This window comes from Phyllobates terribilis, unplaced genomic scaffold (assembly GCF_046119375.1).
Source record: "Phyllobates terribilis strain yellow unplaced genomic scaffold, ASM4611937v1 Scaffold_7__3_contigs__length_470593459, whole genome shotgun sequence".
NCBI classification, from domain to species: domain Eukaryota; kingdom Metazoa; phylum Chordata; class Amphibia; order Anura; family Dendrobatidae; genus Phyllobates; species Phyllobates terribilis.
The window spans coordinates 432,716,135-432,739,683 of NW_027362767.1; the positions used below are offsets into that span (position 1 = coordinate 432,716,135).

The 23,549-nt window shown below is 46.7% G+C and overlaps 1 protein-coding gene across 1 annotated transcript in view; it reads left to right on the forward strand.

The window, feature by feature from the left end:
* The window catches only part of LOC141155257 (class I histocompatibility antigen, F10 alpha chain-like), a 41,466-nt gene extending 26,600 nt beyond the window's left edge, over nt 1-14,866 (forward strand). The window contains exons 3-6 of the mRNA XM_073642058.1: nt 151-429; nt 10,444-10,716; nt 11,767-11,856; nt 12,610-14,866. Coding sequence (XP_073498159.1) covers nt 151-429; nt 10,444-10,716; nt 11,767-11,856; nt 12,610-12,722 — 755 coding nt within the window. The 3' untranslated portion in view covers nt 12,723-14,866. The remainder of the gene's footprint in view (nt 1-150; nt 430-10,443; nt 10,717-11,766; nt 11,857-12,609) is intronic.
* Nucleotides 14,867-23,549: the final 8,683 nt, after the last annotated feature.

Consider the following 23,549-nt stretch of genomic DNA (forward strand, 5'->3'; position numbering starts at 1 on the left):
TATATATGTCTCTATGTAACATGTCACACATCGTACATATCACTGTACATACATTATATATGTCTCTATGTAACATGTCACACATCGTACATATCACTGTACATACATTATATATGTGTTCTATGTAACTTGTCCCTGTGTTGTCTGCAGGTTTCCATGTTCACCAGGTGATTCATGGCTGTGAGCGGAGAGATGACGGCTCCATCACAGGATATGAGCAGCACAGATATGACGGGAGAGAGTTTATGGCTCTGGACACACAGACATGGACATATGTCCCCACCATGGCGCAGGCGCAGATCACCACACAGCGAATCAATAGTCCAGAAGTACAAGCGGGGGAGAGATACATGAATTATCTGGAGAATGAATGTATCATGTTGCTGCAGAAATATGTGGAGAACGGGAGAGAAGATCTGGAGAGGAGAGGTGAGCGCTCAGCACCGCAGCCCCGCCGTCTGCTGTCGGGACAGGTCCATAGGGAAGAGGATACCGGAAGATCTATCACTGTCGCGCACCGCAGCCCCGCCGTCTGCTGCCGGGACAGGTCCATAGGGGAGAGGATACCGGGAGATCTATCACTTTCCCAGTGATCACCCCGGGGTAAAGATTGTACATGAATGATGGAATCTGCGATGATCTGCAAAATCCTCTCAGCATCAATGACACTGGTCAAAGGGTTCAGTTATTATTAGTGTTGAGCGAACATGCTCGACGCTGCTCGGTACTCACTCGAGCATCTCACTACTCGGGAAGTTCGGCGAGCACCGAGCATTTCCGGGTTACTCGGGCGGGAGCTCGGGTCTCCGCCCTGCATGTTTGGCGCTCTTTACAGAGCCAATGAACATGCAGGGATTGCCAGCCAGTCACTGTAATGCCGCAGCCATGTTGGTTGTGGGCATTACAGTGATTGGCTGGCCGCACAGCGTCACCTCGAGTATTTAAAACCGGGCATCGCCATCTTGGACACAGTCGCTCCAGATCAGACAGTGTAGGGACAGTGCTGCTGAGGTAGGGAGAGATTTATACTGCAAAATAGGTAGTGTAGGGTCTCTAAAGGCTGCCAAATCAAACAAACAGTCCTTCTGAGGACTAATATCCATCCCAGATATCAGGCAGGCAGGCTGTATAGGAGACGCAGTGGTTATACCAACAAACACTGCATTACAGTCCTGTGTGCTGCTCCTGCTCAAATTGCTAGACTTATCCCCAGGTCTCAGGGGCCAGGAAAAATCCTTTTTTTTTCATCTAAATCCTCTTTTTTTTTTTTCCCCTCAGTCTGACTGTGCAAATACCCGTCTTATTAACCTTTTGGTATTCCCCCCCCCAAAAAAAATTGAGTGTGTCTGTGAGTGTTCAGACACAAATATATTTGTTTAAAAGAGTCTGGTTTCGGCCAGATAACTAGAACTGTGGTTTTGCAGTTCCACGGTTCAAATCTCTGTATTATCCACTTTTTTGCCTTTTTTACATAAAAAAAAACAGTTTGAGTGTCTCGCTGACTTTTCAGACACAAATATATCTGTTTACAAGATTGTGGTGTAGGCCAGAGAAATAGAACTGTGGTTTTCCTCTTCCACTGTTCTAATCTCCTTTTTATTACCCTTTTTCCATTGATAGTGCGAGTGTAAGCTATTTTACTTCATTTACAATGGGCAAGGCGCGTGGCAAGGAACGTGGAACTGGACGTTCTGGTGATGGTGCATGTAGAGGACAGGGCCGTGGCCAAGGTGAAAATGTGCCACAACCAACAGCCACATCGTCTCGCTCGCAGTTCTTGACCGAATTACTAGGGAAGCACACAACAACACCAGTATTGCGAACTGATCAGTGTGAACAGGTTATTAATTGAATAGCAGATAATACTTCCAGTTACCTGAGCACCACCACCTCCGGTCTGTCTTCCACACGGTCAAGTCTTAGTAGCCATGAGTCTCGACCGCATACTCCTCCTCACCCTGATGCTCCTTCCTCCCACCATGCCGAGTTTCGCCAGACAGCAACTGATCCCACAGTTGGACACTCTGAAGAGCTGTTCACTGGTCCATTTCCATATTTGGGCCCCTCGCCTGTTCCGCTTGAAGTTGTGGAAGAGGAGATCCCATGTAGCGATGGCCAAATATTTGAACAGCCACGGCCACAGTAAGGCGATGCTGGCAATTTGTCACAAGAGGTGGACGATCACAATTGCCACGAAGTGAGGAGGAGGATCGTGGTGCTGAAGTGAAAGAGGAGGAGGTGGTGGATGATCTAGTAACTGACCCAACGTGGCAGGAGGACACGCAGAGCGAGGCCAGCAGCACACAGGGGGAGGGAGGCAGAGTACCCCAACAGGCAGGAAGAAGCAGTGTGGTGGCCGCAGACAGAAGGCGGGAACCGTTCCCCGTAACACCAACACGAGGGACGTTGCCAGTACAACCGGTAGGTCTTCCAGAGTCTGGAATTTTTTTAAAGACTCTGCTGATAACCCCAAAAAAGCCATTTGTACCACCTGCCAGGCCAGCAGCAGCAGGGGTGACAAAACTACCAGCCTGGCCACCACCAGCATGATCAGGCACATGTCAGCAAAGCACCCGACTTTGTGGGGCGAACCCCAGGGTCCACGACCAGTGTCAGCGGGTGTCACCACTGCTTCTTCCGCTGTTGTGCGTGTAAGAGAACCCCATGTTGTGCGTGCAAGGCAATCCCCTGTCCATACTGCATGCAAAGATGCCCCCTCCTCTCAGTCTTCACTTGTTATGGCAGTTTCTCAAGAAACAGCATCAACGTCCACGTCCCACCGCAGCGTTCAATTGTCCATATCCCAGACCTTTGAACGAAAGCGGAAATTCGCAGCCAACGCCCCACAGGCCACAGTCCTAAATTCGCACATTTCACGACTGCTTGCGTTGGAAATGCTGCCTTTTAGGCTGGTGGAGACGGAATCCTTCCGCAACCTTATGGCGGTGGCCGTCCCTCGGTACTCGGTCCCCAGCCGACACTATTGTGCCATCCCCGCATTACACAAGCACGTGTCCCAAAACAACTGCCGTGCCCTCAGCAACGCAGTTACTGGGAGAGTCCACCTGACAACGGACACGTGGACAAGTGCTTGTGGCCAGGGATGATACATCTCCCTGACGGCACACTGGGTAAACATAGTGGAAGCCCAGTCGGACCTTGGGACGGAACACATCCTCCCCACACCGAGGATTGCGGGCCCTATGTCAGTCAGAGTTTCCCCCACAGTGTACAGCTCCTGCGCATCCTCCTCCTCCTTCTCATGTTCAGCCTCCATCTCAGATACCACCACATCAGTTACAAGCTGGAAGCACTGCAGTGCTTCCTCAGCCAAGCGGCAACAGGCTGTGCTGAAACTCATAAGCTTAGGTGATAAACCTCACACTGCTTGTGAGTTGTGGACAGCTATGAAAGAGCAGGCAGATCTGTGGCTGAGACCGCTGAACCTACATCCAGGCATGGTTGTGTGTGACAATGGCCGTAACCTGGTGGCGGCTCTGAGGCGAGGCAAGATCACACACGTACCATGCCTGGCTCATGTGCTTAACCTCGTGGTTCAGCGGTTTCTTAAATCGTACCCCGAGCTGCCAGATCTGCTTGTCAAAGTACGCCGCCTGTCAGCTCATTTTCGGAACTCGGCTACAGCTTCCGCCGCCCTTGCTGTGTTGCAGCAGTGTTTGCAGCTTTCGGCACACTGACTGGTGTGTGATGTCCCCACACGTTGGAACTCTACCCTCCACGTGTTGCAAAGGATTTGTGAGCAGAAGAGAGCAGTTGTGGAGTACCAGCTGCAACAAGGCCGTCGATATTCATGTCAGACTCCACACATAAGACCTCATGAGTGGACCTTGATGTCTGACATATGTACCATCCTGACAAACTTTGGGGAGTCCACCAAGATGGTGAGTGGCGATGACGCCATCATTAGCGTCAGCATCCCACTTGTCTGTCTTTTGCAATGCTCTCTGCAGAGAATTAAAGAGGAGGCATTGCAGCCAGAGTATGATGAGATGGATCAAGAAGCCGTAGCGGGCGATTAAACACAGCCCAGCCTCATCTCATTCCAACATGCATTGGGGGACAATGAGGAAGAGGAGGAGGAGGAAGAACAGGAGCTGGTATCATGCGCCGTAGACGGTAGTACCTGTACAACTGTCATACCGTCGGTTCAGCGTGGGTGGCCTGAGGGCAGGGGGGAGGAGGAGGAGGAGAGCATGGTCAGTCATCATCTTGGTGAGGACACAAAAGTCTTGCCCGTTACCAGTCTAGCACGCATGGCTGACTTTATGTTACGCTGCCTTAACCGTGACCCTCGCGTTGTCAAAATGTTGGGTGACAGTGATTACTGGTTGGTGACACTTTTAGACCCCCGCTACACGGAGAACTTTCACTCTCTTATTCCTGAGGTGGAGAGGTCTACAAAATTGGGGCAGTACCAAAAGGCCCTTGCTGCAGAACTGTTAAAAAAAATTCCCATCTGAACACGCTAGCGGCAGAGGTCACAGTTCGTTGCCCAACCAAGGCGTACAGGCGAGAGAGATGCAACTCCTATCCAGCAGAGGTAGGGGAACACTGTCAACGATCTGGGACAGTTTTCTGAGACCCGCCCAGCTTACAGGCCCTGAGGCGTGGGGTACTCTCACAAGGAGTGGAATGTTTCAAAAGATGGTGATGGAGTACCTTGCCGACCGTACCAGCATCCTCCGTGATTCCTCTGTGTCTTTTAATTATTGGGTATCCAAGCTGGACACTTGGAATGAACTTGCTCTGTACGCCTTGGAGGTCCTGGCCTGCCCTGCCGCTAGCGTGTTATCGGAGCGTGTTTTTAGTACTGTTGGGGGAATTATAACTGATAAGCGCACTCGCCTGTCAGCTGACAATGCTGACAAGCTGACCCTTATCAAAATGAACAAGGGCTGGATTGGGCCAGACTTCTCATCACCACCAAATGACCGCAGAGTAACAAAGTCAAATCCACTGTGTTATTTCAGGAGGTGTATTCCCATGCACCGTCTCACACCCACACATGGTATACGCTTCCTCATTTTGGCTGTTTTTTGCTCTTCTCCTTATCCTCAGCCTCCACAACCACTATACCACCAGGGTGACCGTGGTCCGTGTTACCAGCATTGCAAGTTCCTCCGTCCTAATTTTTGGCAGCTTTTGCTTGGAAGGCATAGGCAAAGACTATGGGAGACCCACTCCCCAATAATGGGAATAAATAGTAAAAAACTAAAAAATGATAGTGTTGGCCCCCTTAAAAATAGTCTGGGTGAAATGGTGGATGAGGATGAGGAAAAAGCCAATATGCTAAATGATTTTTTTTCAACCGTATTTACACAAGAAAATCGCATGACAGAAAACCTGATCAGTGATGACAAAAATTCTCCATTAAATGTCACTTGCTTAACCCAGCAGGAAGTACGGCGGCGTCTAAACATCACTAAAGTTGACAAATCCCCGGGCCCGGATGGGATACACCCGCGAGTACTGCAGGAATTAAGTAACGTCATAGATAGACCATTATTTTTAATCTTTAAAGATTCCATAATAACAGGGTCTGTACCACAGGACTGGCGTATAGCAAATGTGGTGCCAATATTCAAAAAGGGGACAAAAACTGAACTTGGAAACTATAGGCCAGTAAGCTTAACCTCTACTGTGGGTAAAATCCTGGAGGATTTCCTAAGAGATGCTATAATAGAGTATCTGAAGAAGAATAACCTCATGACCCAATATCAACATGGGTTTACGAGGGACCGTTCCTGTCAAACTAATCTGATCAGTTTTTATGAGGAGGCAAGTTCTGGACTGGACCAAGGAAATGCAGTGGATGTTGTGTATATGGACTTTTCAAAAGCTTTTGATACGGTTCCACACAAAAGGTTGATACATAAAATGAGAACAATGAGGATAGGGGAAAATATATGAATGTGGGTTAAGAATTGGCTCAGTGATAGGAAACAAAGGGTGGTTATTAATGGAAAACACTCAGACTGGGTCTCAGTTAACAGTGGGGTACCACAGGGGTCAGTATTGGGCCCCCTTCTTTTCAACATATTTATTAATGACCTTGTAGGGGGCATACAGAGTAATATTTCAATATTTGCAGATGACACTAAACTCTGCAGGGTAATCAATACAGAGGAGGACAATATTATATTACAGGAGGATCTATGTAAACTAGAAGCTTGGGCTGATAAATGGCAAATGAGCTTTAATGGGGATAAATGTAAGGTAATGCACTTGGGCAGAGGAAATAAAATGTATAATTATATGCTTAATTGTAAAACACTGGGCAAAACTGTAACTGAAAAAGACCTGGGTGTATTGGTGGACGACAAGCTCACGTTTAGTGGCCAGTGTCAGGCAGCTGCTGCAAAGGCAAATAAAATAATGGGATGCATTAAAAGAGGCATAGATGCTCATGAGGAGAACATAATTTTACCTCTATACAAGTCACTAGTGCGACCACACTTAGAATACTGTGTACAGTTCTGGTCTCCGGTGTATAAGAAAGACATAGCTGAACTAGAGCGGGTGCAGAGAAGAGCCACCAAGGTTATTAGAGGACTGGGGGGTCTGCAATACCAAGACAGGTTATTACACTTGGGGTTATTTACTTTGGAAAAACAAAGGCTTAGGGGTGATCTTACTACTATGTACAAGTATATAAGGGGACAGTACAAAGACCTTTCTACTGATCTTTTTACTCTGAGGCCAGAGACAGGGACAAGGGGGCATCTTCTATGTCTGGAGGAAAGAAGGTTTAATCATAATCACAGACGGGGATTCTTTACTGTAAGAGCAGTGAGACTATGGAGCTCTCTGCCGCATGATGTTGTAATGAGTGATTCACTGTTAAAATTTAAGAAGGGCCTGGATGCCTTTCTTGAAAAGTATAATATTACAGGTTATATATACTAGATTCCTTGATAGGGCATTGATCCAGGGAACTAGTCTGATTGCCGTATGTGGAGTCTGGAAGGAATTTTTTTCCCCAATGTGGAGCTGGTGTTTGCCACATGGGTTTTTTTGCCTTCCTCTGGATCAACATGTTAGGCTATGGGTTGAACTAGATGGACTTAGTCTTCCTTCAACCTTAAAAACTATGTTACTATGTACTGCATGGCTCTTGTAAGGGGCATTGCAAGTTCCTCCGTCCTCATTTTTGGCTGCTTTTGCTTGGAAGGCATAGGCAAAGACTATGGGAGACCCACTCCCCAATAATGGGAATAATGTTTTTAATATGCTGTACTGCATGGCTCTTGTAAGGGGCATTAAAATCGTCTTGTTAAGTTACTGTGACCTCCACGTCTCTTCCAAGGGGCACTGATATTGTCTTTTTATTCCACTGCTACCTCCACCACTCTTCCAAGGGGCATTGATATTGTCTTTTTATTCCACTGCTACCTCCACCACTCTTCCAAGGGGCATTGATATTGTCTTTTTATTCCACTGCGACCTCCACCACTCTTCCAAGGGGCATTGATATTGTCTTTTTATTCCACTGCGACCTTCACCACTCTTCCAAGTGGCATTAGAACCGTCTTGTTAAGATACTGTGACATCCACGTCTCTTCCAAGGGTCATTGATATTGTCTTTTTATTCCACTGGGACCTCCACATCTCTTCCAAGGGGCATTGATATTGTCTTTTTATTCCACTGCGACCTCCACCACTGATTGACCCAGGACCCGCAATCCTCTATGTCTGGAGGATGTGTTGCATCCCAGTGTCCAACTGTGTCCCGGCTTCCACAATATTAACCCAGTGTGAAGGCGTCAGTGAGATGGACCATCCCTGGCCACATTCACTTGTCCACGTGTTTGTGGTTAGGCTGTCCTTCTCACTAAATGCACTGGAGAGGGCACAGGTAATGTTTTGGTATGCGCGCTGGGGACCGTTTATGGACACCCGGCCAGCCTCAGGTGGCTGGGGACCGAGTATGGACACCCGGCCACCCCCTGGAGGCTGGGGACCTAGCGTGGACACCCGGCCGCCGGGCGGCTGGGGACTGAGTATGGATACCAGGCTGCCGACGCAGCCATGACGTGGTGGTCAGATTCCGCTTCCACATGCCTAAAAGGCCCAATTTCAAGTGCAAGCAAGCAGTATGGTATTGCAGCCTGGGGGTGGGTGGGTGGCAGGCTGCATACTTGCGCTTGCATTGCAAGGAATGGGGGAGGTACAATTGAACACTGCCCTGGGACAAGGACTTGCACGGGGATAGTTGCAAGTCTGCATCTTCTGATGCGGCAAGGATCACTTCTGATGGGCACACTTTTAGGCAGTGACCTGGGTGTCAGAGATGCTTCCAGGGGTCTTCCCCATGCTGTTCCCATGTCTTTTCAGCACTGTATGCATGTGTCACACAGCACATGGCCAGATAAGGTTGTAAAATGTTAAAATGACATTTCCCGGTGAATGCATTTGTCACGCTTGAAAGCAACACAAAAGTGCAAAAACGCATAAAAAATGCTACTTGTGAACATAGCCCAAGGTGTGGAGGAGTATTTTTGTTTTTGGTTATTTATTTTACCTTATACACAAGTCTTTACCCTGGAAATGAAGTTCCTTAACATATTTCACAGGAAAACCGTTTCCGTTTCGTTTTTGAACGTTTTATTTTGAGCCCGTAAAAGTGGCTTAATACCTCTGACCACGTTGTTGACAGCAGTGACCTGGGGGTCAGAAATGCTTCCTGGGGCGATGCCCATGCTGTCCCCATGTCATTTGAGCACTGTCACTATCGTTTTGGGCACTTTTTAGGCTTTCTACAGACTGCTGGGGGTGCCGCCGCAAACATGCTCGGGTCTCCCATAGACTAACATTGGGCTCGTTGCTCGGGTCGAGCAGCCGAGTATCACGGTGAGCTCGGCCCGAGCTTCGAGCACCCGAGCATTTTAGTGCTCGCTCAACACTAGTTATCATATGTACAGGTGGAGGTCGCTGTCTCTGTATGGAGGTTATATACAATCACACATGTACATGTATTCTGGCCGTGCACTGCTCCCATGTGTCCACAGCTGTATCTATCCCCTCATGACATCTGTCATACATGTGAATCCACTGTACATTTATGGAGCAGGCAGGGGAGACCCCAGTAATGAGAACCCTCCAAATATAGACCAGGGAATAGACAGACGTCACGTCGAGTCAGGTCATTATAATGTGATATTAGTCAGGAACCCCCATCACCCGTCTCTCCTGTACCATTCTAATGTTCGGTGGTTATCCCGGGGACAGGTGCTGAATCGTGTTTTTGCCATGCGTGTGGAATTAGCCCTGTTTTTGCAAGAGCACCAACAATGTCATGCAGATTGCTTCAAAAATCCTGAGTTCATTCTCATTTTAGCGTACATGGCTGATATATTTGCAGCTCTAAATCATCTCAATCAGCAGGTGCAGGGTGGTGGAGTCAACATCATGGAAGCAGAAGAAAACCTGAAAGCTTTTCAAAAAAAAACTACCGTTATGGAAACGACGAACAGAGAACAATAACTTCGCAAACTTTCCCCTTCTGGACGACTGTGTAAGTAAGATCGAAGATGTGTCTGGAATCGGAGACATTTCTGTATCCATGGAACTGAAGCAAACAATTGCCACGCACTTAGACGAGCTTGCAAAGTCTCTCGACGGATGTTTCCCTACAAGAGAGTCATATCCAGCATGGGTGAGACAGCCGTTCACGTTTGCTGTTGAGACAGCAGATGTCAATTATGAATACCTCGACGAAATCATTGAAATTCAGCAGAGTCAGGTTCAACAGCAACTCTTCAGAACAACAACACTCTCAACGTTTTGGTGTCGACAGTTGGAAAAGTACCCAATTATTGCTAAGAAAGCCCTGGAATTTTTTATACCATTTGTTGCAACATATCTCTGCGAACAATCCTTTTCGAGGAGAAAACAAAGAAAAGGAACAGACTTTGCTGTGAAAATGACATGAGAGTAGCACTTTCCAAGGTGAAGCCACGCATATCTGAACCGGTCTCTCAAAAACAACAGCAGAAGTCACACTGATTTGCAGGTATGTAATTTGTTGTGAGTTCATGCACTGTGTTGGTTTTGTTCTTTGATCAAGGTGATGTTCATGCACGGTTCATTTTGTGTACCAGTAAAAAAACATATACCTATGTCTTGAATTTGGAAAAAAATCATATTTGATTTATCACTAAAGAAGGGTTCGGTGAATGTGCATTTGAAACTGGTGGGTTCGGTACCTCAAACAAGGTTAAGAACCACTGATTTAGACAATTGGAAAATGACTACAGTGCAGATCACATAGGCCAATATTGTGCGCATGGACCGGAATCTGCTCATGTGAACGTAGCCTTATAGAAAGTACAGGGGTCTCTGCTGATTGTACAGACCCCCAGACAGGAGGACCGGTCAGATCTGTGCTGCACGGACTCCATGTTTCTCTTCTTCTTCCCTCAGTTCGGCCCCAGGTGAAGGTGTCCGGTCAGGAGAAAGGAGACACCGTGAAGCTTCACTGCCAGGTGTACGGATTTCACCCCCGAGCTGTGGATGTGAAGTGGATGATGAATGGGGAGGACGAGGTTCACTCCTACGAGACCTCACACGTCCTCCCCAATCCTGACGACACCTATCAGATCAGGGTCAGCGCGGAAGTGACCCCCAAAGAGGGCGACAGATACTCCTGTTATGTGGATCACAGCAGCCTGGAGGAGCCACTGAGCGTCGTGTGGGGTGAGTAGTGTCCGTACCGCGCGGATGATGGGAGTAACACCGTCATTACTGGTGATCACTATTGTGACATTAATTGTATCATCACCGCGGTCTCATTATTTTGAAATTACTACACTGTACGGACTTAACCCTTCATGCCCTGGTACAGATCCTTCCTGGTTTTAGGGGTCGGATAATCTCATATGTTTAGGATGTGAAGCATCCGTCCATAGTGATATCAGACCTCAAGATTTATTACCCCGGATAATAAGAGGAAATCTAGAAATCCAGTCCCATTGTCATCTGCGTATTGTATGTGGGGGAGAAGGGTCTGGTATTTTCTATGTAAGTGTCAGTGTGGGGATTACATGGAGGGTAAAAGCTTCTCCCCATTTCCTGCACAATGTCCCCCCGATCCTTCCTCTCAGCACATAGACAGCGCGGGACGTACAAGGTTTCTTCTTCCTGCTCATTTCCTGAGTGAGAAGGATCTAGGCGACATATTGTACAAACATGGCCGATAAATGCTCGTAAATTGTGGCAGATTGTGATGCAGAATAATCAGTGAAAATCTGTAACCTCTGAACTTATCATAAGGTGGAGCTGAATGATAGAGATGTAGCTGTAAATGTATGTAATACTATATACTATACATACGTCATCACCACAGAGGAGACTGATGTGAGGGATACATGAGATAGAGATGTACATGTATGTAATATTATACACTACACATACGTCATCACCACACAGGAGACTGATGTGAGTGATACATGTGATAGAGATGTACATGTATGTAATACTATACACTACACATACATCATCACCACAGAGGAGACTAATGTGAGTGATACATGAGATAGAGATGTACATGTATGTAATATTATACACTACACATACGTCATCACCACAGAGGAGACTAATGTGAGTGATACATGAGATAGAGATGTACATGTATGTAATATTATACACTACACATACGTCATCACCACAGAGGAGACTAATGTGAGGGATACATGACGCGCTCAGTATAATCTGTAGCTTTTATTTGCCTTTCTGTTTTTTACCCAGAACGAAAAGCTTCCCGTGTCTGGGTCATAGCTGTGGCCATCATTGTGGGGGTCGTCATTCTTGGCATTGTTGGATTTCTCCTATATAAATGTAAGTTTTGTGTTCCGCATATATTTATGTATATATCATATTATTATTAACCCATGAATGTGCTAATAAAAAGTTAATTTCACCGGATGTGTCGCCTGTCTCTCCATATTTGCCGGTGACTGTTGGATCAAGTCCATGGAGGCGTCAGCTCCTCTTTCATATTGCCAACGCTGCTGCTTTTCCTGTGTATATGTAGGTTAATGTGCGTATTATAAAATGTCCTCTAATAGCGTCAGGCTGAATTCACGTTGAGTATTAGCTTAATGTTTAGCATGTTCACCATAAAAGCCCCCAACAAAGACCCTGGAAGTATTCATAGGGGTCCATTAGTGAGACAATTGCAGTAATACATATAGTGCTGAAAGAAGAGTATGGAATAGTGTTGTAGACGAGGCCGCTGTATACAGCAGTACGAGGTATAAAAGCATTAAACAGAAGCCGTTAATATCGTCTTACAAAGGTAATTAACCCATAGAAGTAAATAGCTGCCCAGTTATCTGGTACTGACTGAATAATTATTTAAGGGGAACCTGTCATGCATCAATGCAGAGCCGACGGTCAGTGCTGGGGGAGGTGACTGTAATTGCTCCGGGTGTCCATATGACTGAAATCTGGAGGCTCCCGGGAGAAATAAAGTTCATTTTCTCTCATGTTCTGCATTTTCAGCACCTGCACATATTAATTTGTAGGTTAATAGCTTTATAGGACCTGACAGATTAACTTTAATGTAAATATATACTTTCTCCCTACCAGGCAAACTAAGGAGGAGACCACCGATAGAGCCCATCACTGTGCAGCCCATCGAGTTTCCAGAACTTCTGGTGCAGGAAGCAATGGAAAATCACAGCTCGCCAGCAGCACACTGACCTCACCCGAGTGCCTGAGTCCAGCCAGCTCAACACGATATTCACATACACAGTGCCTTCACTTATGTTATACAATGTCCTCCCTTATTATGTAAGGCTGTGTGCCTACAATGCGGATTTAATGCATTTCTGCCGCGAAAACGCATTAAAATCGCTTGGTAAGAGGTCTGGGATGTATCCCAATGATAATCCGCATGTGCGGTGCACATGCTGTGGAAATTTCCGCTGCCAATTATCATTGCGGAAAAATCCGCAGCACAACCAATTTGGGCGCGATATTGCAGCGAAATCGCGCCCATTGACTTGTATTGAACCGCATAATATCCGCATGTATACATGCGGATGTTATGCGGTTCAATGCGCGGATGGTACCCGGGTCTGAAGAAGAGGAGACTCACATCCGACTCGGGTACCATGGTACCTGCAAGTAAAAAAAGAATATAAAGTAAAAAATAAAAAAAATATTCATAGTCACCTCTCCGGCGGCCCCCAGTCTCCTCCCGGCCGCGTCCTCTCTCCTCGGCGTCCTGCGGTGTGCTGGAAGGACCTGCGGTGACGTCATTTAGTCAGCTGAATGGAGTTGCATGGATTTATATTGTGTGACCAACTTGTCTCCAGCCCTTTTCCAAGTGATGCTCAAAATCGCTTGGAAAAACGCATGAAAAAAACTCATGTATAAACGTTGAAAAAACGCATGTAAAATCTGCATGTGTTTTTTCTGCCAAGGAGATGCAGAAATGCTCAGGAACTTTCTGCTTCAAATCTGCATCGTAGGCACATATAAAAAGTGTTGACCCTTGTCAGGGAGATATTAAGAAAATATTAACCATTTCTCCCCCCTGAAGCCACCCTCACTCCTCCCTTATCCATCATTTGTCAGGACAAGAGCTGACAATCTAAAGTGTCTTCTATGCAAATTAACACTCCAGGCAGCTACCTGTGTGCAAGTCTCAGCACACAGAAAAAGCAGCTAATTAGCTAGATGCTGGCACAAACAGAAGGCTACAAGACCCAATTAACATACAAATACATTTCCTCTTAACACAGACCTGGGATAGAATCACACCTTCCAGCATAGGGGCAGAGATCAAAGGAAGAAGAAAATGGCTCGTTTAGTCTCCAAGAGAGTTTAATAATTCCCCAACCGCAGACTGCAGGATTTGCGGCACAGATATGGCATATGGAATATTGTAAGCTGCATAATTCCGATAATGATGGGACCTATATTTATAGTGGCAGGGTCAGCCAAGAAATGTATGCATATTTCCCTGTCGCTGAAAAACCATCCGTGGAGCTGAAGCGCAAAAGCACCAGAATGACGGGTCGCAAATACGTCATGCGTGGTCTCTAAATGAAGGTAAAATCATAATAGAAAATTTGGTATCACTTTTGAGCTTCTGAGATCAACGCGCGATATGTTATCCCAGAAGTTAGCGTTTTTAATAGAAGCATGAAGGGAGGAGCCGAGCTCACATGATGTCAGCATAGGGGGAGTGTGGGCAAGTCTCTCCCTCTAGTATAAAATAGTTGGCTGAGGTTGGAGATTCATTCATTGCCAGAGGGGGTATAAGGACTATAAGCAACAGATCCTGTTCGATAACAGCCTAATTAAGAGGAGACTTAATAGCTGTCTACAAATATGTCAAGGGCTGTCACATTGTAGAAGGATCATCTTTATTCTCATTTGCACAAGGAAAGACTAGAAGCAATGGGATGAAACTAAATGGGAGGAGACACAGATTAGATATTAGAAAAAACTTTTTGACAGTTAGGGTGATTAATGAGTGGAACAGGCTGCCACGAGAGGTGGTGAGTTCCCCTTCAATGGACGTCTTCAAACAGAGGCTGGACAGACATCTGTCTGAGATGATCTAGTGAATCCTGCTTTGAGCAGGGGGTTGGACCAGATGACCCAGGAGGTCCCTTCCAACTCTACCATTCTATGATTCTATGATTTTAATCAAATCGGGGAGCCCCTCCTCCACCTATATTGAATAGTCTTAGCGATAGTATAGTAAGTTTCCTCCTTTAATCCTTATTATTTTGTATAACTGCTTATTTATTTTAATGTCTCCTTTGTAAAATCTTTGTATATATTTTTCCTAAACACTGTCTCCCTTTTGAATTAAATATAAAATGTAATAGTTCTGTTTCTTTTGTCCTGTAATCGCTCTCTCCCCCGAATCCATACGCTACCAGAACGCAGGCGTCCGACCAGGCCTGTATTATATTTCTAAGCTTGACTGTGGTGCCAGCGAATAATATTAATAATCGTGCTGTCGTGAAGCTGATAGTGACCGTACGGAGGGCATAAACACATATTCCTTGCGTTGGCATCCCGAGATGTGACACCATACGCTCACTGGTCGCTTGCAGATACCTAAGGAATGAGTAGTCTGGATCGTGTGCTCGCGATTCCAGACTAAATCCGTGACACAGTGATGGCACAGTGAGATATTGAGTGATCTTCCCGGTGTCGTCGCTGTGGGAATCCCTAACAACCCTTATTATATATTATATCCTTACTATAAACAGTGTCCTCCATTATGATTATATACAATGTTGCCCCTTCTTATATATAATTTCCTCATTTTTATATTCAGCATTATCTCTTATCATATACACTGTGTTCCTTGGTATTATATACAGTGTCCTCCCTTATGAATGTATACAGTGTCATTCCATTTTATAGACAGTAAAAAAAATGTTAAGTGTATGTGGCAAAGCACAATAAAAACACATCCTGATGCGTTACATTGCAGTTATTTGTAGAAATAATTCTGTGAGAAATGTAATGACTGTAATGACCTTCATGACAAAGCTCCTTTTTTTCTGACATGTGTCACTTTACGTGGACTGCTGCACAGGTCCAGACTGAGACTGATATTCAGCCTTGGCATTTGAGAACTAGCAGGCTCATGATCACCCATCCGCTCTCTACACCACCTTCTCCAGACGGGGTTCTCTATTACAAATAGGAAAACATATGATGTACTGCAAAATCAATTTTACCGCTATATAAGTTTAAATAATACTGCAACGCTCTGACTATATAATACCAGCACATAGTGACAGAATCATGCCATCATACTTATCCTTTAGGGGCAGTCCTCCCCCTAGTAAAGTTTTGCAAGCCATGCAGCTTGCCGAATCCTAACGTGTGTTAAATATATATGTTATGTGTATATTTTTGCGACACCCTGAGGATGTCACGATAATTCTTAAAAAAAAAAACGGAATTATGGAATTGTCTTCATAAACTAGTTATTGTAGAAAATACAGAATATGTGAAGAAGTTATAAGAAACTCGTCCTTTTGTCTATGGTCAGTCCATTAGGCATTTAGAAGAGAATATTTCACCCATCTTTCCTTTCATCTGAGTGTCTGAGAGCAGCAGAAGTCCTGGTGAAAGCCTCAGTGGCAGCCGGTTGTCCATGTATGGTTTCCTGAGTCCTATAGTAAGACGCTATATCACCCCACAAGCTGAGTGTCTGTAAATAGATATAGACGTCTGCAGATGTTATGTGTAACTCTAGGAATATGGAGTTGATATGAGCTCACTAATATTTAGCAGAATGTAATATAAACACTGTTAGGATTCTTCTCCGTTTGCCGGATCCAACAATCATAACATGACAGAATGAAAATCGCATAGTTGCAGACACGTGATGACTGTGGAACCAGCAAGTGGAGCCGAATCCGGTGTATGCTGCACATCGTTCAGATTCAACAAGCTTCGGTGCTTGCCGAAAATGTACTCAGGAGTGGACAACAACCCCTTTAACCCCTTTGACCGCCCCTTGAGAAAGCGGCTGCGGATGCCGTGAAATGCGCGTCGGGGTACTCCACTGCGCCCACTGTGCTGCCGGTTCGCCCACAGCCCCTACCACTGGTAAGACCATCACCTTAATAGCATGCCTAGTTATAGGGTAATTGATACGGATGTCATGGACATGTTTATCATTGGCATTTAGCTAATATAGGTATATGGTTTTATGCCCTACCTGTGCTGTACTTTATTATCTATGCTTGTAGCCTTTTATAATTGCAATGTTTACTAGGCAATCTTTTTGGGTTGTGGACCCACTTGCTGCACAGCTGTTGCTTTCCCTTGCTCATTTATAGTTGTCTTTTTTCTATAAGAATTTTTGTCTGTAATAAAATATGTATTTTTTAGCCATCATAACTCTGTTTCCTCATCATATATGTGGCGCCCATGCAGCTTCAGTCGCCACAGAGGTACTGCATCTCACCCAGAGGTGTGATATCTCACTCTCAGGTAAGGACGGAGTACTGCCCGGGACCCACCCACCTGCATCCAACACGATACCATTCCAGACCAGCAGGCTGGGCAAGATGCACTGGCTTATGCTGAGCCCTGTCCCTGGTTGGAAGTGGGGGGAACCGAGAGAGGGGGAACCATGTAGTGGGTGTGGGTGGGGGAAGCAGACAGGGGAGCACTTTGAGTAGGAGTATAAAAGGGAGAATCATCTTGGAAGACACAGTTCAGTCTGACATACCACAGGTGGCGTCATAAACATTATATCTAAAAACTATATTCCCCTTTTCTTTATTCCCCTTTAATTAACCGCCCTGGGTCACGGAGCGGGTCACTGCCACTGTGACATCCCCCAGCATTGACCGGCCCCGCTACCGTGTACCCCACGGCCCAGGGAGCACATCATATTTGGCATCACGAACAGGATATGAACCAACCTGTTATAATCAGGTATTGTGCGCCTAGAGACTGTGTTATATACTGAATGTGGCGCCCGCCCCAGAAGAACAGGCGCCATTATGTGCGCGATAAAGGACAACAAGGAACCTCCCATCGTGGGCCGGGTCCCAGAATGGCACCAAAAACGCAGTCCGCCCCATGCGCCTGTGGCCATATACCTATGTGGCACTCTGCTACACACAGGTACCACAGGACCCAAAAGAGTGCATGGACGGACTTCTCCACAAGAGGCCCTTAGTACATACAGACTCCTCCACCCTTCCACCTCATACCACCAGAGGGAGCCCTGTTAGGGATATATATACAGGAGGGTGGGGTTAGGTAGAGAGAGTGTGCTGGCACTTGAGATCAGTGAAGAGGCAGCACCTGTTGAGCTGCTGTGCTGAGGGCAAGCCAAGACCTAAAGCACGTGCTGAAGCCTTTGGGCCTAGAGCGTGGCCGGAGGCAAGGAGAGGAGAGAGGAGTTAAGGAGGCAGAGGGGCATCTTAAGCTCACCCCAGAACACAAGCCGGACACTGGGTCCGCGCCTACAGGGTCCTCTATGCCCAGTAGGAATAACCGGTATACCAGGAGGATTCCAGACCCTTGGTCAACCTGAAGCTACAATCATCTACAGAACTAGGAACCACGAAGGCCCCAGTGTCCAGGGATAGTGGCAGCCAGAGAAAAGTTCTTACTACCAAGCAGACAGGTGTGAGAGTGAAACAGTACAGAAGGTAGGCCTAGTTCCAGGCTGGTCAGGAGCTTCAGAGAGAGAGAGAAAGAAACGGATCAGGAGGCCTATTACCCGCGCACTGGGGAGAGTCCAGAAGTGCACCCTTCCTACTAAGTACCCTGAACCATACCTGTCGTTTACACCAGTAAAGGTACTGAAGCGAATCCCCTGTGTGCGTGCCTGTTATTCTCCCTTGACCTGGCTGGGCCACCTCTCACCTGCATCCCTTCCATCAACCCTGTCCCGGGGCCCGCTCCACCTGTGGGGAGCAGAAACATCTCAGCTGCCATCCCATCACCCCACGGAGGTCTGCAGCAGCGCTGGTACCCATTACCAGGAACCACAGGTGGCGTCACGAGGCAAAACCGTTTATCATCCCTTCAAGCAACAACCCCCTTTTAAGAGTGACCCCAGGGTACGGGCCTGGGAGCCGACTGCCGTGACATCCCAAGAAGGTAAAGGCCCGGGTACCGAGTCCCCCCATATCCCCCTGGGCGAGTCATCTCTCCCTGGCGTCACAAACAGGATTTCGTGCCCGTCGCCACCAGGTACTGTGTGCCGTATTTGAACTGTGGTGAACATCGCCGCCATTACCGCTTCGCTGCACGGGAAGAAGAGGGGCGTAACCGTGGGAACCAGAGAGGCCCCGCCTCGCGCTCTGACGCGGCACCAGGAAGCGTCAGGTCCTGGAAGGAGACCGCGATCTGCGGAGCTGCGGCCTACCCGATAAAAGCAAAGAAGGTAGGCTACGGTTTACTGGCCGGGGGTGCAACCATGGCCGACGACCAGCAAAACTCTGGAGCACTGGTTAACGCTCCCGATGCTCAACTTGCGCCCGGCGCGGCTGCCCCACCAGCAGGGGTCGTGACTCCAGTGATACCCATGGCCCTGCCGTACGTCCCCGGAGCGAAATAGCTTCCCCAGTATGACGGCAAACCAGACACCCTGTCTGGGTTCAAGAGAAAAATATGCGGTGTATTGGACATGTACTCAATGACTGGTAAACAGAGAGCTGCTGGGACAATTGGCTGGTGCCGCAGAGCGGGAAGTTGAAACCTGGCCAGTCGCAGACCAGGAATCGGTGTCTATTATATTTAAGAGACTGCAAACTGTCTTTGAAAACCGCACAGAGACAGATCTTCGGATGAGGTTCTACCACTGTACCCAGAAACTTGAGGACAGTATCCGGTACTATGCCTGGCGTTTACAAGAGGCCCTGTGGCCCTGAAACAGGTTAGTCCAGCCAGCATACACGATGAGGACAAAATGCTGATAGAACAATTCATCTGGGGGTTAAGGTCCCAGGAGGAGAGCAGAACTGTACGGTGGTGGGCCTTAGATCATCCAAATGCCACCTTTGACGCCCTGAAGGACATGGCTATTAAGGGCCTTCCACCCCTGGAAACATCAGATACTGCTATCCAGCATTACCAGGGTGGGGCCACCCCAATGCCCACAGCACTCATTGCCCCTTCATTAGCGGCTGAGGCAAAAGTGAAAACAGCGTCCCCTAGCGAGCTGGACAGCCTGCAATCTGAAGTGCGTCAGCTAAGTAAAACCCTGACTACTGTCCTGAGCGCCCTGCAGCTACAGCCGGAGCCCGAGCCGGATGGAAGGTTCCTACTTGCCGACAGTCCTGAGGATGTCCCCTGGATGAGGAGAAGAAGGAGGACAACGCCACCCCGTGGGAGGACCAACGACCAACCTCGCCCTCCAGGTGAACTCATTTGCTACCGTTGCCACAAGGCAGGCCACACCACACGGACCTGTCCTTTAAACGGGCAAACCTTGGGGCCAAGGGCCGACACCCAGGAGTAGATCAACCAAGCCCATCGAGCTGGTACGACCGGTTTGTAGGAGGACAGGCCTTTCCTGTCCATCGTGCTGGACGGCATAGCAACCCCTGCACTACTGGACACCGGGTCACAGGTAACCATCATACCTGATGTCCTCTACAAAAGGTACTGGTCCATAGATGAACTCCACCCGCCAGACCCAAACCTCTCTGTATATGCCTCCAATGGCCTTCCTCTTAACCTAGTCGGGGTTAAGGACGTGACAGTGAAGGTGGGAAGAGTGGAACTAAAGGACCAAGGACTGATTGTAATAGAGTCTAACCCTGGTGATACAATCCCATATATGATACTTGGTACAAATGTTGTTGGTAACTGTTTGGGAGAAGTGTTGTTCTTACTCCAACAGATTGCTGACACTGCCAGACCAGGGCAGAGGAAGGTGCTCCAGAAGGAAATTTGCGCCCTCCTGTACCAGCAACAGGTAAAACTAACAGGTGGTGAGATTGGTAATGTACGGGTGACAGACCCGATACTCATTGTGATTCCCCCACTAAGCGAAATGCTGATTTGGTGTAGAGCAGCAATAGGTCTCAAGGGACAGAACTACCAGGCGGCAGTAGAGCCCGTTAACTCAGAGCACAGACCTACACTCCTAACTGCTAGAGGGGTAGTTGATGTGCGCAATGGGAGGGTGCCCGTACGCATCCTAAATTGTGGGGAGGAGGAAGTCAAATTGCCAAGATACGCCACTGTTGCCAGACTGTATACTGTGAATAATAATGCCATACACACAGTGGAACCCTTGACTAGAGATGAGCGGTGTTCGACTCGAACTGTTCGCCAATCTCAAATTCGAGCTGTTTTGGGCGGTGTTCGAGCCGTTCGGCGAACACAAACGATTTGAAAAAAATTCGGCTGTTCGAGGTTATGTTCGATAACTGTTCGTGCACCAAAATCATAACTGGATTTTTTCTCAGGAAGGCTGAAAATTAATGTTAATACGCAGTTTGAGTTTACAGCGGGGTGGGGGGAGGGGCAGGGGATGGATCTCTGCAGAAATAATGAAGATCTCCATTTTCTTTTCTCTTTCCCGCATTTACAGTGGGGAGGTGCAATCTGTCAGCCTATCAGCAGCGCACACATGGAGCGAACTGCTTTTTTTCACACAAGCAAGGGCATGAGTCATTGGCAGTGTATGTCACATGTCCTTGCCCTATAAGACCCAGCCATTTTCCCCGTCGCCACCATTTTCTCACTGCTGCAGCTGCGTGTTAGACGGCACCGCTGTTGCTGTGTGCTCTATACTTTGCTAATTTCAAGCCAATTTTCGCACAAATCTACAGATAGCTTGGGAGTAGGGAATAGTTGTGATTGCAGTCCTTTTAAGGACTATGTTACATCATTTCCTACGACTTTTATCAGGCAGGTCTGTGCTCTTAAATAAATAGGTTGGGAGTAAAGACTAATTGTAATTGCAGTCCTTTTCAGGGCTAGGTTACATCAGTTCCTATCACTTTTTGCCAGGCAGGTCTGTGCCAGTGCTGTGCAAGTTTTTTTCACAGCATTTGGCTAAATCTAGCAAAGCAAATCCTTTTTGGCCTATTGCAGAGTGTGTTAGTCAGTGGAGAAGCCTATCTGTGTTGCAAGCTACACCACCTGTGTATAGAATACAAATTTTTTTACTGCACCTAGTGAAGTAAAACCTTTTGGGCATATCATCATTCTATTAGTCCATCTATACTAACCTCCATCAGGTTGCAAATTCAATATAATTTTTTTCTGCATCTACCTCTGAAAAAATATTTCGGCTTCTAGCAGTGTGTGGGACTTGTTCTATTAGTCCATCTATACTAACCTCCATCAGGTTGCAAATTCAATATAATTTTTTTCTGCATCTAGCTCTGAAAAAATATTTCGGCTTGTAGCAGTGTGTGGGACTTGTTCTATTAGTCCATCTATACTGACCTCCTTCAGGTTGCAAATTCAATATAATTTTTTTCTGCATCTACCTCTGAAAAAATATTTGGGCTTCTAGCTGTATGTGGGACTTGTTCTATTAGTCCATCTATACTGACCTCCATCAGGTTGCAAATTCAATATAATTTTTTTCTGCATCTAGCTCTGAAAAAATATTTCGGCTTGTAGCAGTGTGTGGGACTTGTTCTATTAGTCCATCTATACTGACCTCCTTCAGGTTGCAAATTCAATATAATTTTTTTCTGCATCTACCTCTGAAAAAATATTTTGGCTTCTAGCAGTGTGTGGGACTTGTTCTATTAGTCCATCTATACTAACCTCCATCAGGTTGCAAATTCAATATAATTTTTTTCTGCAACTAGCTCTGAAAAAATATTTTGGCTTCTAGTAGTGTGTGGGACTTGTTCTATTAGTCCATCTATACTAACCTCCATCAGGTTGCAAATTCAATATAATTTTTTTCTGCATCTAGCTCTGAAAAAATATTTTGGCTTCTAGCAGTGTGTGGGACTTGTTCTATTAGTCCATCTATACTAACCTCCATCAGGTTGCAAATTCAATATAATTTTTTTCTGCATCTAGCTCTGAAAAACTATTTCGGCTTGCAGCAGTGTGTGGGACTTGTTCTATTAGTCCATCTATACTAACCTCCAGCAGGTTGCAAATTCAAAATAATTTTTATCTGCATCTAACCCAGCCAATACTTTTGGGCTAATACCACAGTTTTGCCACTCAGCTCTGCTCGGTTCCCATCCATTGTTTTTTGTGCAAACAATTCCAGAGTTGTGAATTAGTTAACCACCAAAATGAGTGGAAAAAGGCCTGCTGCTGGTGGAAAGGGGAATAGGCGTGTTGGGAAGGGAAAAAAAGGTTGTGTCCATGGGGTAGGTGTTAAAGCAACAGTAATATCTGCAGAAGAAAGACCATCTTCCAGCCAAACTAAGATGTCTACTTCTTTTAGCGGACAATGTGATAAGATCCCTTTCTTACGGCCACGCCAATTGCTACAAATTCCAGATGAGGCACAAAAACAGCAGGCGCTTCAACGGATATCAAGTGCTCCTTTACGTGGGCTCTCCTCCACCTCAACTTCAACATCACAAATACTCCAGTCCTCAGAGGTGTCACCCCAATCGCACTTGCTTCCTCACAGCTCCCAAGTCTCCAGCTGCCCTTCTGAGTATGGGGTAGAACAGATGGTTGAGTCTGCAGAGCTGTTTACTCATACTATAGCCTGGGATCAGAGGTCGGCTCCAGAGCTTCTGTGAATCCAGACGAGGAAATGATCTGCACTGATGCCCAGAATCTTTATGAGTCGGATCAGGACCAGACGCAGAAGGTTCTGAGCATAATGTAGACCCTCGTTCCCAAACTGTAACTCCTGTTGGTGGAGACAATGAGGAAGACGATGATGAGACTCAAATACCTGATTGGAGCGACAACTTTAGTTTTTTGTCAGGGCAGGAAGAGGTTGGCTCTGAGGACGACGGGTGTGATAACACACAGGGTGATGATGACGAGGTTGGAGATCCCAGTTACTGTCAACCCACAGTCAGCCAGTCGATGAGGTCAGCAGAGGAGGTGGAGGAGAATGCTAGTGA